At 37.7% G+C, this 16,455-nt stretch overlaps 2 protein-coding genes across 9 annotated transcripts in view; one reads left to right on the top strand and one right to left on the bottom strand.

Moving 5' to 3' along the window:
• The window catches only part of LOC136153733 (carbonic anhydrase 5B, mitochondrial), a 30,438-nt gene extending 17,461 nt beyond the window's left edge, over positions 1 to 12,977 (top strand). For 7 of the 8 annotated variants that reach the window (XM_065915818.1, XM_065915820.1, XM_065915816.1 and 4 more), the window contains 6 exons: positions 2,588 to 2,785; positions 5,424 to 5,542; positions 6,594 to 6,689; positions 7,219 to 7,281; positions 8,354 to 8,509; positions 11,283 to 12,977. In XM_065915818.1, coding sequence (XP_065771890.1) covers positions 2,588 to 2,785; positions 5,424 to 5,542; positions 6,594 to 6,689; positions 7,219 to 7,281; positions 8,354 to 8,509; positions 11,283 to 11,462 — 812 coding nt within the window. In that variant the 3' untranslated portion in view covers positions 11,463 to 12,977. The remainder of the gene's footprint in view (positions 1 to 2,587; positions 2,786 to 5,423; positions 5,543 to 6,593; positions 6,690 to 7,218; positions 7,282 to 8,353; positions 8,510 to 11,282) is intronic. The other variant, XM_065915821.1, reaches the window with a different exon arrangement.
• Positions 1 to 16,455, bottom strand: part of CLTRN (collectrin, amino acid transport regulator) — a 184,402-nt gene that overhangs the window by 152,904 nt on the left and 15,043 nt on the right. The gene's annotated exons all lie outside the window — the stretch shown is intronic.

The raw sequence follows: 16,455 nt of genomic DNA on the forward strand, positions 1-16,455 counted from the left end.
ATAAGAGGGTAGTGAGAGCAGATTTTACTGAGAAAGTGACAAGCCCAATATCTAAATGTAATAGGAGCCACCCATAAACTCGATGAGGGGAAATTGACTTCTGAGGAGAAGGAAGAGCAGGAACTGAGGGGCTAAGGAAAGAATAAGCTTCTCAAGGGCTAAAAGTGATGCCCCTCCCTGATCCCAGCCCAGGCTGGAGCCATAGGTGGTACAAGAGCAAAGAAAAATCAAAGCCAGGACCAGTCACATAAACAAGAACTAAAGCCAAGCCAAGCACATGGGATCTAAGGGCTTTCATTAATGACACCTAATAGTGTGGTGTAGCCCCTTAAACCATGGTTGATAGAATCACTCTTGCTGTTCATTTCTTTTTCCCCACACAAGAAGAAACTGGAAACACAGGCTCCGCTGTCAGAGCACGTAATCATCTTCCTGCTTTGAGGCAAAGTCTGAGCAACCATCAAGAAATCATTTTAATCTGTACTTTGTTAGAATGGAGGAAGAAGAAGAGAGAAGAGAACAAAAATGCGACTTTATCATTGGCAAAACAAGCCCTGGGCAAAAGCTGGCTTCTCTAAGGGGACAGTGACCAAGGGCTCCCTGATGGGGTGGGGGTTGGGTTCCAAAAGGAGGAGGTGAGTGGGGGAAAGCCTGGAAGCTAAACTTGTGAATTGATAGGCGTGTTATGACCATATCTGCATGCTGAGTCGTGTCCACCACTTTGTGACCCTATGACTGTAGCCTGCCAGGCTCCTCCATCCATGGAATTCTCCAGGCAAGATAACTGGACTGGGTTGCCATTTCCTGCGCCAGGGGATCCTCCCAACCCAGGGATCAAACTGAGTCTCTCGTGTCTCCTGCATTGGCAGGCAGATTCTTTACTACTGTGCCACCTGGGAAGCCCATATGACCATAAAAGAGCCACTGAAGGAACAGGCCGGGTTTCCTCAGGCTGCTGTTTGTGTGGGTGAGGGAGTAGATTCTAGGCATTTCCTGAACAAAGTGGGGGCCGATTTAAGGCGAAACAGGGCATCGTCTTAGGCATCTGCTCATCATTCCTGTCTTCCCTAGTCTCCATGGGAGACAGACCCTCACCAGCTGGTTTTGAAGGGTGTGAATGCTCAAAGCCCCAGCCTCCCTCTGGGCATCTCAGAGGGGAAATGTTGTCAGGTCTCTGCTGGCGGTCAGCTTTAAGACTGAACCAGGGCTGTTCTGGGGGTTTCTGGAAGCTTTAAAATACCAAACTAAAAACTAACCAAATACAGCTTTTTAACCCAACAATAGCATTTGGATAATCCATGCTCAGATTAAAGGGCATTTATCAAATTAGGAGCTACAGGGCACAATAAAGGGGCAAGGAGACATGGCTCCTGCCTGCAAGGAATCTGCATTCCAGTCCAATAATAATATGATTATATGGTGCCAGTTCCCCCCATTTTTCACTTTAGATTTCTGAAACAGAAAGTTCTCCTTCTCTCAAGTAAGTTCTTGTTCTTTGGAAGTTATTTTACACTGAGGGAGAAAACCCAAAACGTCGGGTTCAGACCTCTAGAGAAGAGATGATCTGTATTATGTGAAAAGCTGAGCAGAAAAAAGGGAACACCCTGAATATGCCTATTGCTTTTGGCTCTAGACCAAGATTTCTCAACTTTGGCATTACTGATATCTGGGACCACATAATTGTTGTGAAAGCCCATCCTGCTACTGTATAGGATATTTAGCTGCACCTCTGGCCTCTACCCACTAGATGTCAGTGGCACCCTCCTCCAGTTGGACAACTGAAAGTGTCTCCAGACATTGCCAAATGTCCCCTGGGGTCCCCATAGCTCCCTCCTGTGAGAAGCACTGGTCTAGAAACTGCCTTGACACGCTCCATGTCTATACTGCGGGCCACTTGTAGGATCCCACTTGGGGCAACTACCTCAGGAAGAGAACCCTCTCCCGTCTAAGAGGAAACCAGAGGCAAGCTTGTTTATTTCTGACAAGCTGAGTACCAGTGACCCTGCCATGCACAGAGGGGTTTGACTGGGCAGCAGCTGCCTTGTCACTTTCTCAAATCCTCAGGCTCATTCTCAGCGGTGGGGTGAGGTTCAGAAGGGCATTGGTCATGATTTATCTCGATTCATATTTTGTCTGGTTTTCCTGTTGGTCTTGGTTCTGCCCATCCATGCTGCTTCTAAAGGGCAGAGACCTGGACAACCCGAATTATACATGTGGAGTCTGTCCATCACATGTCCATAGCTCTCTTTGTTATAAGAAATTTGCTGAGATTTATCAGGGACTTGCCACAAAGACCTGGCGCTTGACTCTGGTAGAAAAATCAGCAGTGGTGATGCCGTGTGAGACAGAGTGTGCGTGTACACCTGAACTTACAGTGTCAGAGCTACACGTGTGACAGACAGAACTCCAGGGACCTTAGCAATGCTAATGTCTGGCCAGGCTTTGCAGGATGTCTGCCTAATCCTCACAGCTGGCTGCCATAGGAGGTGAACTCAGAGGACACACCTACGTGGGCCCATATAATCCCCGCAGTGAGGATTCCAGCTAGTGGGCCTCTTGCTGACAGCCCCGATGTGCTTTCTCCTAGTGCACCCCCTCTGGGAGAAAGTGGACCTGGTCCCGGCGGGTGAGCGCCAGTCGCCAATCAATATCCGGTGGAGGGACAGTGTCTACGATCCTGGTTTACAGCCGCTCACCATCTCTTATGACCCGACCACCTGCCTCCACGTCTGGAATAACGGGTACTCTTTCCTCGTGGAATTTGAAGATTCTGCAGATAAATCAGGTGAGAGCCAGACCCGTGGTCTCATCTGGAGTTAAAGGGACAGCTTCATGTCAGCACAGACTACATCGCACAGCCCTGGGAACCCTTTTGGTATCAGTGGTATGGGACTCACTGGACTTACTTTCATTATGTATGGAAGAAGCCCCTTCTCTTTTTTATGAATGTTTTCCTCTAGTATCGGTAGTATTTTTCCTTAGTGAGCAAATATCTCTATAGAGAGAATTTGTAAGTGATAAAAAGATAGGCTTTGAAATTAAACGCTTGGTAGAAATTTCTTTTGCATATGTGTATTGCATATGTACAAATTTTCTCTGCTTACTGAATTTATAAGACACTTTTATTTAGATTGTAATGTTATTTAAGTAGATCTAACTGATGAGACTACAATACCATTGAAATGGGGCAAAAAGCATATTCATGTGTGCATGAGGTTACAGTCTAAACTAGTTAAGAGACCAATGGTATGTGAGAAAAATGGAAACTCATGTTCTGTTAATTTTGTTAAACAATATCACCTAGTGTAAATGAAGCACAATTTAAAAGAGATTTTAAAATTCAAATATTGCTTTTAAATCTACTTTTTTTCAGCCTACCCAGATATAAACTAATCTAATGACTTCAAAGTTTACATGAAACTTTTAGTGTCTATTGAAAACCATGTGATTAATTCTATGCAGTATTCTTTTTTCAAACTGAATTTGATAGTATCAAATAATCTTAATTTGTCTGAAATAATTGTTACTTAAAATAATATATCTTAAGCAACAATTGATCCATGGCTCAGCAGGTAAAGAATCTGCCTGCAATGCAGGAGACACAGGTTTGATCCCTGGGTCAGGAAGATCCCCTGGAGGAGGAAATGGCAACCCACTCCAGTCTTCCTGGCTGGAGAATCCCATGAAGAGAGGACCCTGGTGGGCTACAGTCTGTGGGGTCGCAAAGAGTCAGACATGACTGAGCGACTAAGCATATGATCCATCTTAAGGAATGGTTCTCAGCCACTGGCAGTTTTGCTACCCCTCCCTCCCCAGGGACTAGGGACACGGCAACATCTATAGGCATTTTGGTTGTCACATTGTGAGGAGTGTGCTATTGGCATCTTGTGGGTCGAGGCCACAATTACCGGCATTTATGAAGAGTTATCCAGCTTCAAATATCAATAGATGCACTCACTGGAGTGCATTTGTTTCTTTCTATTACCAATACTGATACAGTAATTAAATTTGATTTTTATTAGGCCTAAATCATTCTTTACTGCAAAAAAAAAATCAATAGAGCTAAGATTGACAAACTTTGATTTTCTCTCATGAAGGTGAAGAAATGCATCCATGACAGTGTTAATGAATAAAGTTAAAAGTATATGTTAGAACTTCCCTGGTGGTCTGGTCATTAAGAATCTGCCTGCTAGTGCAGGGTACACGGGTTCAATCCCCGGTCTGGGAAGATTCCACATGTGACTGGGCAGAACTTCAGTTTCACCCAACAGATTAGACTGAACATTTGCCAAACTCATGCTCACAATATGGAGCTGATATAGAAAAATAAGAATTTTTTAGAATACAATTTTATGTCTATTTCACTACACTTTAGTATCATCCTCTTATTAATTCAGTGAATCATATGGTATTATTCTCTGCACTTCTCCTAGCCCTCAAAGAAAAGTAGTCATTGGTGTCTTTGCTCACCCTTACAAAACTCCTTTATTTTTTTAACTCTTTTTTCAAAAAAGGAAATTATGTAAAACATTTATGAAAGCCAGTAAGATAAACAGTAGACCACTACATGACATAGCCAGTGTATTTGGACCTCTGAATGACTGTACTCAATCATTTGCATACATAAAATTCAACTAATGAGGCGATAAACTCTAAAATAATTAATATGGATGAGATGGAAGGTTTGGTTTTCCTGTTGTTGTATGGTTTAACCATGAACAGACATTGCCAGGGTCTGCTCAGATGCCAGAAATGAGGAACTAACAGCTTTAGCAAATGCAAGCAAAAAAAAAAAAAAATTGCACAACCCAAAGCCTGAGGAAGGATGACTTTTAAAACTCATATCTGAACATTTCCCCTATAATGTACTGATTTCAGTAGTTCCAGAAAGTAAAGTATGGGGATGACTCACATTGTTCACTCTGTCCAAAGGGAGATAGGTGATAGTTTTTGACTTGCAAATTTCCTTTTCCATTTCAATGTAAGGAAAAGAAACACTATTATCTTCAAAAATTGAAAAGCAAAGTGTTGGTGCATAAAAAAGAAAGTATCTTTTGTACCCTTATTTCAGTTTTATGAGACTGTATTAGATAAATATGCTGAGAGAAGTTTGCATTTTGTTGTGCATAAAAAACACTGGGCATAGTAAATATAGACCATAGAACTAAGGCAAGAATTGGCCTTTAACAATTGTGTGCAGCTTGGAGTATAGTTAAATCCTGGTGTCATTCCGAATGCAGGTCTTGCCCTTACACATGTATTAACTGCATGGAAATCAAGTTTATAAACACTGGTATAAATACAGTGTGCTCCATTTAAGACAGTTCATGAGAAAGTCCACCCAGAGAGTCTACTTTTCCCCTGCATTTCTCCACGACATCAAAAACATCAAATCCCCTGAATTGTTGGATATGCCATTTCAGTGATCGAGGGAGGACCCCTGGAACACAACTACCGATTAAAGCAGTTCCATTTTCACTGGGGGGCCATTGATGCCTGGGGCTCTGAGCATACCGTGGACAGCAAATGTTACCCGGCAGAGGTAAGTTGAGAAGTTTGGGAACAGTGACAACAGTGGAGAAGAAGGAATAGTTCTGAATTTCCAGTTCTTAGAAATTATCAGGAAGAATCAGGTAATTCCTATAAATGCTAACTCTCTCAGGGGCATATTTGATGATTCCCAGTTTAAACATGTAAAAATGATAACTGCCCTCATTTCAAATAATATGTCAGAAATCAACCTTAAGATCCTGAAACAGAATTTTTCTAGAATTCTAAGCTAGGCTCACACGATAGCCTAAATTAATAACGCAGGCAACAGTGCAGGGCCACCAGGTCAAATCAACCCAAGTGAGAGATGGTGGGAGCCTAAATGAAAGTGGTGGCAATAGAAATAAAGAAAAAGAATATGACTTAACAAGCACTTTTGAAATTAAAGCAAAATGACTTGGAGGCAGGGTCCTCTTCAGGAAAGGAGAGGAAAAAGTTAAGCATGACCTTGAGAGTGTCACTTGGGAGGCAGGGTGAGGATTCATGAATGATGGACAAGGAATTATTTGTAGGGAAATAAAAGGGGCCAAAATACATAGAATTTCTTCTTAACAACTTTCCACCTAATTTAGTTTTAAATGTTACCTTAAAAAGAAACACATTTTAAGTGGCTATGCCTCGAACAAATTTGTCCTAAACTCCTCGTTCACATAGGGAGAATCTATTTCTCTCAACATAAACATCTCTCCTTTAGATGCAAATGGATTTTATATATGAGTGTTTCATGCAAATCAGGATGGGAATGGACAAATGTTGCTCCCTCACTGAAATGTTATTCACTTGGAGATAGATATATACATATATATGTGTATACAAAATTTTCACCCCAAATAAAGCCTATTCCAAAGTAGTATTAATTACTGCCCCTGCATATATTTCTTCCTGTTCTTTAATTCTGTCTTATTTTGCACCAGATTGTCATATGCTTTTCTCAGTGGCTTTATTTTGGGTGAGGAAGCACAGTAAATATCATATGTGAATAAGGCTGTTTTTGAGCAATCCTACATGATCATGTGTAAAACCGTCTTTTAATGGTGTTTCAGCTGCACTTGGTGCATTGGAATGCGGTCAAGTTTGAAAACTTTGAGGATGCAGCACTGGAAGAAAATGGTTTGGCTGTGATAGGAGTATTTTTAAAGGTAAAATAAAATCTTACTAGCTTTAAATGATATATTGTATCCTAGGATGAAAAGATACAACACTGCAATTTTAAGTTCTAAAAATATTGAGATAAAAATTATGTTTAAAATACAAGGTTGTTATGAATATATTTCAAATGGTATAGAAATGCACAGTCCAGTACAGTAGTTACAAGCCACCTGTGGCAACTGAGCACTGGAAATGTGACCACTTAAAAAAAAGAACTGTGGCTACTTTGTGGAACAATTTTTAATTTTAATTAAAGAAATGATGCTTAAATGGAGCAGGGCATCTTCGCCTATAGACATGCTGACCCTGTCATCAAACAGCCTGCTCAGTTGTTCTGTGTCTAATTGAATTCAGTGATTTTTAAAACATTCTAAATTACCAGTTTAAATGTAGCTTAAGTAGTATGGTTGGTTTGTTTTTATATAATCACCAGGTGGTTAATTTTAATTTATATTCTGTTGCAGTTTCAAAAGTGAGATGTCTATTTTTTTTTTTAGTATTTTCTCATTGTTTCTTTAGCTGGGCAAGCATCACAAAGAGCTACAGAAACTGGTGAATATTTTGCCATCAATTAAGCACAAGGTAATTTTTTCCCCTCTAAATCACTTGAGATATGGTTTATATTTCAATCTCTGAGTGGAGACAATAACAGGGCATTTTGAATTGGGAAATGTAACTCGCCTCAGTGTAACTGAGGTTCTCTTTGAAAGTCACCCCTTAAGACAACTTGCCATTTATGATGCTTCTGTTGAGAGAGCCCCTGGCCCTGGGACACTCTGCAGGGGACAGAAGTGATCCTGTCGGTGGGCACGGACAGCTGCTTTGGCTGCCATGCCACTGAGCACTCAGGGACTCGGACTCAGGAACATAGCGAGTCCCCTTCTCGTCCCCAACCCCTGCTCCTTCTCAGTCCTTCAGGGCAAAGGACTCAGGGCAGCCTTCTGGAGTCTAGCTACCCTCCCACAGGCGGGGAGCAAAGTTTGATAGAAACTTAGTTTGTCCAGTCTTACAGAACAATTACCACATCCTTCGGAGTGGATATTTCTGTGTGCCTCAAAGATTAATTGTTCAGTATTCAGAATCCCAGATGGGGCTACTCTCTGAAAGTCTATTCTCTCTCTCTTCCCTCCCCATCCCTGTCTTTGTCTCTCTCCCCCACCTCCTTCCCACTCCTTCCCTCTCCATTTCCCTCTTTTTCCTCTTCCTCTCTCTCCCACTCTTCTGCCCTCCTTCCCCTCTCCCCATCCCTCCCTCTCCCATTCTCAATCCAGGATCCTGTCTCCTCCTAATGCATTGCATTTTAGAAAGGTGAATTCTTTTAGTCTCTCTTGAAAATGAAAAGCCTCCATGTTTATGCACCAGCTACTACCTAATGCCTCTCAAAGAGCTCAGGGGAGCCAGCCTGTGCTAACCTCACTAGAACTGAGGGAGAAAATGGCTTTTGCTCTGTTCCCACTGAGGACTATCAGAAGTACATGGTTAATTGTAAGAACAAAGCAAGAGTGTGATTTTGTCCTAAGGTGACCAGAGGTAGCTGGAGCTCATCTGGACCACTGCAGGTCCTCAGACTCCCCTGGAATCATCACCACATCATATGATTCCTGAGTGGTTTTTACCATGAAATGATGACTCAATGACTCCTTCTCTTGGCTAGGACACACTTGCAGAATTTGGGTCATTCGACCCTTCCTGTCTGATGCCTACTTGCCCAGATTACTGGACCTACTCAGGGTCCCTGACTACACCGCCACTGTCTGAGTCTGTCACTTGGATCATTAAGAAGCAGCCTGTAGAAGTTGATCATGATCAGGTATGTTCTTTCCACATTTCTATGTAAAGAAATTCTAGTCTGTGCCTTTAAAACAAGGTCGAGTTCAAACTTTGGCATCAGTTTTTACTATCTTGTAATGCTTATATATTTTTATTAAAATGTGCTAACATCTTGTGTTACTTTTGATATGAATTAGGGAATGCTTCAAATTAACTAGAGAGAAGAGTTAAAACTTAGGAAACATAAACTTTTTACTTCCATATTTGATAATTACATGTGTTTTATGTATTGTATATTTTATATGTAAATATGAATCTTTATGTAAACAAGACCCTTTTAAAGGGAAGAATGAAGGCTGAAAGTGGATGTGCTCGAAACTCTTTAAAATCTTTAAGGGAATTTTGCTATGAAACCTCAGGATAAAAACAGAAGCCAACAGCATGTGTCCAGAAATTTTAAGTCAGTTGTTTTGACCCTGAAGTTTATTTTTCATAGAAACTAAATAAGTGTTAATTACTATGCTAACACACAAATCTTATTTAATTCATAATATAAGTGAACTGCAGTAGTATTTGCTTATGCTTGCTTTATGGGATTTTAATTAATCACAAAGCATTTTCACAAGAACAAAAGTTCTAAAACCTTTTTTACGAAGCCAGGATAACTGACACCAACATCCACCAAAGATAGGTCCAAAAAAAATTTTTTTTACAGACTGATACCTCTGAAGAATATATTTTTTAAAAAGCTAAAATAGGGACTTCCTTGGTCGTTCAGTGATGAAGACTCCACACCCTCAATGCAAGGGACTCAGGTTTGATCCCTGGTCGGGGAACTAGGATCCCACACATCACACAGAGGTTGTGGTTAAAAAAAAAAAAACTAAAATAGTATTTCAGAAACAGAATCCAGCAGTGTGCTAAAAGAAATATATATTATACTCTGTTCAAGTAGTATTTATTCCAGTAATGCAAGGATGGTTCAACACTAGGAATGATATTATTTATCATATCAATGAACCTAAATATAAAAATTATAATCATTTCCATAGATTCTTAAAATGCACTAGCAAAATTCAACATTCATGTTTTTCTTTTTAATTTTCAATAAAATAGGAATGTATGGAGACTTCCCTAATTTGATAATGTAGATTGATCTCAGTTCTAAAGTAAGTAGGATGCTTAATATGGAAAAGAATATATATTAAATTTTAAATTAAGTTTTATTCTGGAAGTAGTGTAATTAGACATGAAAAGATAAATTAGAGAAACAATAAAAGGAATTACTACAAAATACGATAATTCAGTAATTAGTGGAGTACAATATTAATTTCTAGAAATCAGTACCTTTGACATGCAGAAATCACAGTCAGTTAAAAGATATAATGGAAGAAAGAATGCTATTTATAATGTAAAGAAAAAATACAAAATATCTTGAAATCAGCTTAACAAGAAAACTTAAAATACTCCTGAAAGACACAATAGACTTGAGCTGATAAAAAATTACTTCCATGTGATTGAATAGGAAGACATCATAAAGATACCTGTGATGTCAATTCTCTTTAAGTTGTTATTGTCCATGAATTGTTTATTCTCAATAAATTTGATATAATCCCATAAATATATCAATAGGATTTTAAAAATAGGCTACTTCTGGCCTCATGTGGGGAAAAAAAATGTATAATAAATAGCCAGGGAAAATTGTGAAAGAGAAAATGAAAGATGATTAAATCAACCAAGTTACAAAGCCTCAATAGTTAAATAGTGTTGTGTGCTCAGTCACTCAGTCCTGTCTGATTCTTTGTGACTCCATGGATTATAGCCCACCAAGCTCCTCTGTCCATGGAATGTCCCAGGCAAGAATACTGGAGTGGGTTGCCATTTCCTCCTCCAGGGGATCTTCCCAACCCAGGGATTGAATCAGAGTCTCCTCCATCAGCAGGCAGATTCTTCACCACTGAGGAAGCCCAAATAGTGTTGTGCTGGTACACAAATAAAGAGATCAATCATAGGGTGAAAAATGTAGATTCAGAAATATGTCCAAGTAGATATGAGAATTTAGTTTATGATAAAGGTTGCATCTCAGCTCAGTAGGGGGGAAAGATGAGATTATTCAGTAAGATCAATGGGGACAATTTAGCAGACACTTGGGGACAAAAAGTTGAATCAACCATTCAAACCTTAGACAAGAATATATTTCAGACATATTAAGTGTTAAAAATACTGCCATAAAAGTACTAGGATAAGCCTAGGAAAATCTTTTCATACATCCAAATGGAGGAAGCTTTTCTAACCATGTATTGAAACCAGAAGTCACAGAGATAGCAACTAGTAGACAACATAATTTAAAGAAAAAAAAAGTTGTGTAGTGGAAACCATCATAAATAAATGACAATATAGAGTTTGCTCATAAGACTGGTCTTGGGGACCTATGCATTTAGTCTATTACTATCCTTCATATTTAAAAATTGATATAACACTGAAAAATAAATAAACAAAATAAATCAGAGGGTCAGTGGCCCATGTGAGAACTTTTCAAATGAAATTTCAACACAGAAAATTCAGTAAGAAAAAATATTAGCTATCATCAATAATCCTAGTTGCCTATAATCTTACCACCAAGTGTTAATCATTGTTTGGATAAATCCTTCTGGTCTTTTATTTATACAGATGCACATAAATCTTTCTGTTCTTTTAGCTATATAAATATATATAAGTTTAAAATGAAAGTAGTAAAAATGAAAGTAATTTATTCATGAGGTAAAGCTATCTTTTTACTGGAAAATATTTATGCTTCCTGTTTCCGTTTCTAGCTTGAGCAATTTCGAACCCTGCTCTTCACTTCTGAAGGGGAGAAAGAGAAAAGAATGGTGGACAACTTCCGCCCCCTTCAGCCCCTAATGAACCGCACTGTCCGCTCATCCTTCCGTCATGACTATGTGCTGAACATACAAGCAAAACCCAAGCCTTCCACCAGCCAAGCGACCCCCTAAGATGCCATTATCTAGGTAGTTATCTTGCTTAAATATATACTACTTCTTTAAATATTGTTAACTAAACTCTTCTAAATGCCTGCATTTAATAATTATAAACGAGCCTTTATTTGTATGGCAGTGTTCCTTATTCTTTGAGGGAAGCTCTTTAGTAAACAAATTTTTACTTTTATTGCTACTGATGTTTATCACTGAAGTACCAGTAAGAGATACAAGTTTCTCTTATAGCAACCTGTTGATAACTGTAATATCTTTTTACATGCAACATTTTTGAGCTATCTTTTTATGTTTATCAATTGGTGATTCTGTAGAGTTATATGTAGGAATGAGAATCAAAAGATTTAACAACTGGTAAGGCACAGACACTGACCATCCAGAATGCAGGGTTTTCAGAAACAGCCACAGGACCCAGACTGGCACTTCTTGGTTGAACATTGGCTATGTTTTAGGTATATCTGATTTTAAAACACGAATGTGTATTCTTTTATAAGGCCTTCTCAGTGGATATATGCCTCAACTCTTAAGTTGTCATTACTAACACATGATATGATTACTTACTATCAATTAATAATATAGAAAAAATATCTTGTAATCCTAAAAACACAAGTGTATACTTATATCTGGAAATTCTTTTGCATTTCTGAAAGCCAGATGTTCTACTTAAAGACTTGATATAGAAAGCATATGCATTTTGAGGAAAATATAACCACAAATATGTTTATCTCAAAAAAAAGAGAAAGCATATGCAGAACATTTTAAAGAAAATGCTTTGAGTGCCTAGAACTTAAAATTCTTCATGACCTATTTTACAGAAATATTTTTCAAAAGACTAGTAATACAACAGTCTATGGTTTACAGTATTATTTTGCATTGTATGTTACACTGATTCATAGAATACAATATTTTCCACAATTAAAAAACTATCTTGACTTCCCTTTAAAACTATCTGAACTGTATTTTATTTCATTAGTTGAGGTTCTGTGCAAGGTAGGAGATAACATAAATGTCCTAACTTATATAGTGGTTTAGAAGACTTTTGCTATAATAATAAGGAAAGAAACTCATCAGATAGGTAAAACCTAGATAATTCTACACACTGTGAGGAATCCAATCCAGAGTCACCCTTGCTTGTAAATATGTGGAATGTTTCTAACTGCCTATAAGCCTGTATTCAAACTCAATACTGCATTTACTAGTGTATTTGTTTCACTAGTATGCTAGTCATCTGATCTGTAGGATAAGGTTGGATGAATATACTTAACACTACTGAACTATACAATGAAAAAGGTTAAGATGGTAAATTTCATTTTAATGTGTATTTTACCACAAGTAAAAGTAACTAATAAATTCAGTAGGGAAAAAAAATAGGGTTGGAGTTGTATGTTTAAGTTTAGGGACATATCTCTGCTCTTAAAAAAGGAAGAGGTGAAGGCATTGCTTCTACAGTGCATGCTTTCTCTGGAAAATGGAAGCATACATGCTCTAGGAATTGAATAAAATTCTTTACAAGATTAATATGGGGGAAAAGCTATGTTAACTTTATTCTTATCTGTTTTAAACCACACCTGTGTGCATGCTCAGTCACTTTAGTTGTGTCCAACTCTTTGCGACCCTATGGACTGTAGCCCGCCAGGCTCCTCTGTTCATGGAATTCTCCAGGCAAGAATACCGAAGTGGGTTGCCATGCCCTCCTCCAGGGGATCTTCCCGACCCAGGGATCGAACCCACATCTCCTGTGTCTCCTGCATTGCAAGTGGATTCTTTACCCACTGAATCACCTCGGAAGCCACTGCAAACCATAGTTATCTTTAACAGGTACACACATGAGATATGCATCTTCCAGGGCACAGGCTTCCCTTCTAGCAAATTCTTAGTGTAAAATTCTATTGCAGTGAGTCTTCTAAATTGGAGTGAGAACCAATGCACAGAATGCCCGACCTGCCCTTCCATCTTAGAGATACAGAAGATATTCATAAGGTGTGTCCAGGTTAGCCACCCTTGATTAACTTACATCTAGTGTTCTGGTGTAGTTTTTAACAGTACCCTCTTTCACTCTCAACCATGTCCTGCTTTGTATTACAATTGCTGCTCATTTTCATTACATACTATAATAAAACCCTTTCTTTACAATGTTAATATTTGTTAAATGACTTTTTGCTCTTATTAGTTTCCTTGAGTATGTAAGATGTTTGTAAAATTAGTGAGACAACATGCAGATCAAAAAATGACTGGAAAACTCATGAGGGATTTACTAGAGAAGCAGGAATGGAAAGATCCATCCAGTGCTCCTCAGTTTACCAATTTCTATGGAACCAGTGCACAATCTGCTGACTTCACCAGTAGGGCAAGCTGCCAGCCCCTTTCTCCTTTCCCAGGGCTACATGGGTTACGGTAAGGTTGGTTATTCTAAAACCAGGCTTCCACCTCAAAAAAGTTTAGCAAGATGCCCTTCTCTTGATCACAAGGGAGTGGGGGGTGGCAGGGTAGGGGGATGGGGTGGGGGGAACACATTCTTTTGGCACAATATTAGCAAAAACACAGTACTGTAATCACTTTAGGTATTTTTCTATTCACTAGAAGACTCAAATTTGATAACTATTCTACTTAAGTTGAATAACTTAAGTAGAATAAGTTATTCTTAGTCTATTAATTAGAATAATTAGAATTCTATTAATTCTATTATTAGAATTATTAGAATAGAATCCTAATTATTCTAATTAGAATTAGAATAATTAGAATTAGAATAATTAGAATAGAATTCTAATATTCTATTAATTAGAATTCTATTAATAATTCTATAAATTAAAGTAGAATAAGTTATTCTTAAGTAGAATAAGTTATTCTTAAGTAGAATAAGACAGAATAACTATTCTGTCTTTTCAATTCAACTTTAAGTTCTTTCATATCAAATTTTACTGATCAAAATGGATACAGTTCAATTAAGTGAATAAGCTCAATTTTGCCATCTAATTAGTACATATTAACAATACTGGCTACTTCACCTATAAATAGTGCTGCATTTTTGTTGTTAGGAACTGAATGTTTGTGTCCCCTCAAAATTCATATGTTGGAAACCTAACTCCCAATGTGATGCCATTAGAAGGTGGAGCCTTTGGGAAATAACTAGGTCATGAGGTTGGAGCCCTCATGATGGAGTTAGTGATCTTATAAGAGAGACCCCACAGAGCTCTCCCAGCCCTTCCACCATGTGAGGACACAGAAAGAAGATGGTCGCCTATGAATCAGTAAGGAAGTACTCACCAGACACCAAATATGCCATCTGCCACCACCTTGAGTTTGGACTTCCTGGCCTCTAGAACTGTAAGAAATAAATCTTGTTATTTATAAGCCATCCAGTCTGTGGTATATTATTATGGCAGCCTGAACAGACTAAGACACTTGTCCCTATATACATTTGGATTCCTGCTTTTCAAATTCAACCTACTCTTCAAAAGTGGTACTTTGGTTTGGGTTCTAGGTGGGGATACCATCTGCCACCATTCTAACAGTTGTGTTGCTCTGAGCTTATCACTAGACAAAAGAATCAGTAAGAATGAATAAAGAATAACTTTATTCACTAATAACTGAATAAGAACTGATTGAATAAAGAACTGAATAAAGAATAACTACCACTAGATAGCTCCTTCCTCCAAAGAAAACTTTTTTAATCAGCTGTACATATATAATTTGTAAGTATTTTCATATTAATATGCATTTATAAATATCTTATCTTGCTATTTTTAGTGATAACTGTAATCTGGAAAATATATAAAGCCTTTGGAATAGCAATGAGTATTGAAGAGGACTTGAGACTCCACTGTATGTCTTTGAATAAATCTGGTGATTTAATAATGAAATTAATGGTAGGCAAGAAATGTTCTTTCATGAGAATTCCTGCATTGACCATTCAGTGAGTCCCAGTATTACTGTCCTACGAGAGCAATAAAAAAGCCAAATTAATTGAAAGACTCCCAACCTGGCAAAGAGTAAACATTTTTTCCTTGCTCTCCCTTTATGCTTGGTATAAATGAAAAAAATACAATTATGGATCATTCTTTTGTCATTTTATAATAATTAAGACTCATTTAATAATAGCATTCTTTGTAATAGCATTATCTATTACATCATTTATGTATCTATAAATGTGAAATACTTTAAATATAAAGTAAAATATTTTCTTTAACTTTTTAAGAATAATCAGCTATTTTCTACTGACAATTTAAGACAAAAATTTAGGCTTTTTCCCATAGAGAAGGGATAAACCAAAACAGGTATACTTGAGAATAAGTAGAAGTTGTATTTCAGGCACCAAGAAAAATAGAAAATACATGTTACATTGCAGAATAAATATAAATCTGTTTTATTTATCAGAATATCATAGCAGACTATATCTTTGCATTACATTTTTACATATCTTATTTTTATCTTATGATTTATCAAATGATGGGAACTATAGTTTGGAAATGAAACTGGCTTTTAGAGTAACTTCTGTAACGAAATTAAGTTGAGCAATTTAAATTTATTCATGAAAATGAATTCAGCAGTTAATTGTTGATGATAAATATCTAACTCCTATAAATGAAGATTTACATTCACTTCTAAATCATAATAGAATAAAATCTAAATCTGTATCCTTTTAAATTAGGAGTATCTTCCTAGAAGACATCTTTAATTATTCTGACATGAGAGTCTGATCTGATTCATAAGAAATGTTACAGCAACCCAAACACTGATGCTTTCAGAATGGCAGCCATTGTCAGCATAATTCCTGGTCACAGAAACCAGCAAAATTGAAGATCTGCGCAGTTATATTTTGTGCCAGCCAAGGAATTCTCTAGTTAGAGGCTATAACTGCCAAATCTCCACCTTCAAGAAGTTTAAGACATAGTGCAAGATGAAGTCTTATGGAGGCAACAACGTACAAAATAGTGTGATAGGTGTTATAAAAGGTGAAATATTTGTGCAAGGAGCACCCATAGGACAAGTATTTAAT

The sequence above is a fragment of the Muntiacus reevesi genome, chromosome X (assembly GCF_963930625.1).
Source record: "Muntiacus reevesi chromosome X, mMunRee1.1, whole genome shotgun sequence".
NCBI classification, from domain to species: domain Eukaryota; kingdom Metazoa; phylum Chordata; class Mammalia; order Artiodactyla; family Cervidae; genus Muntiacus; species Muntiacus reevesi.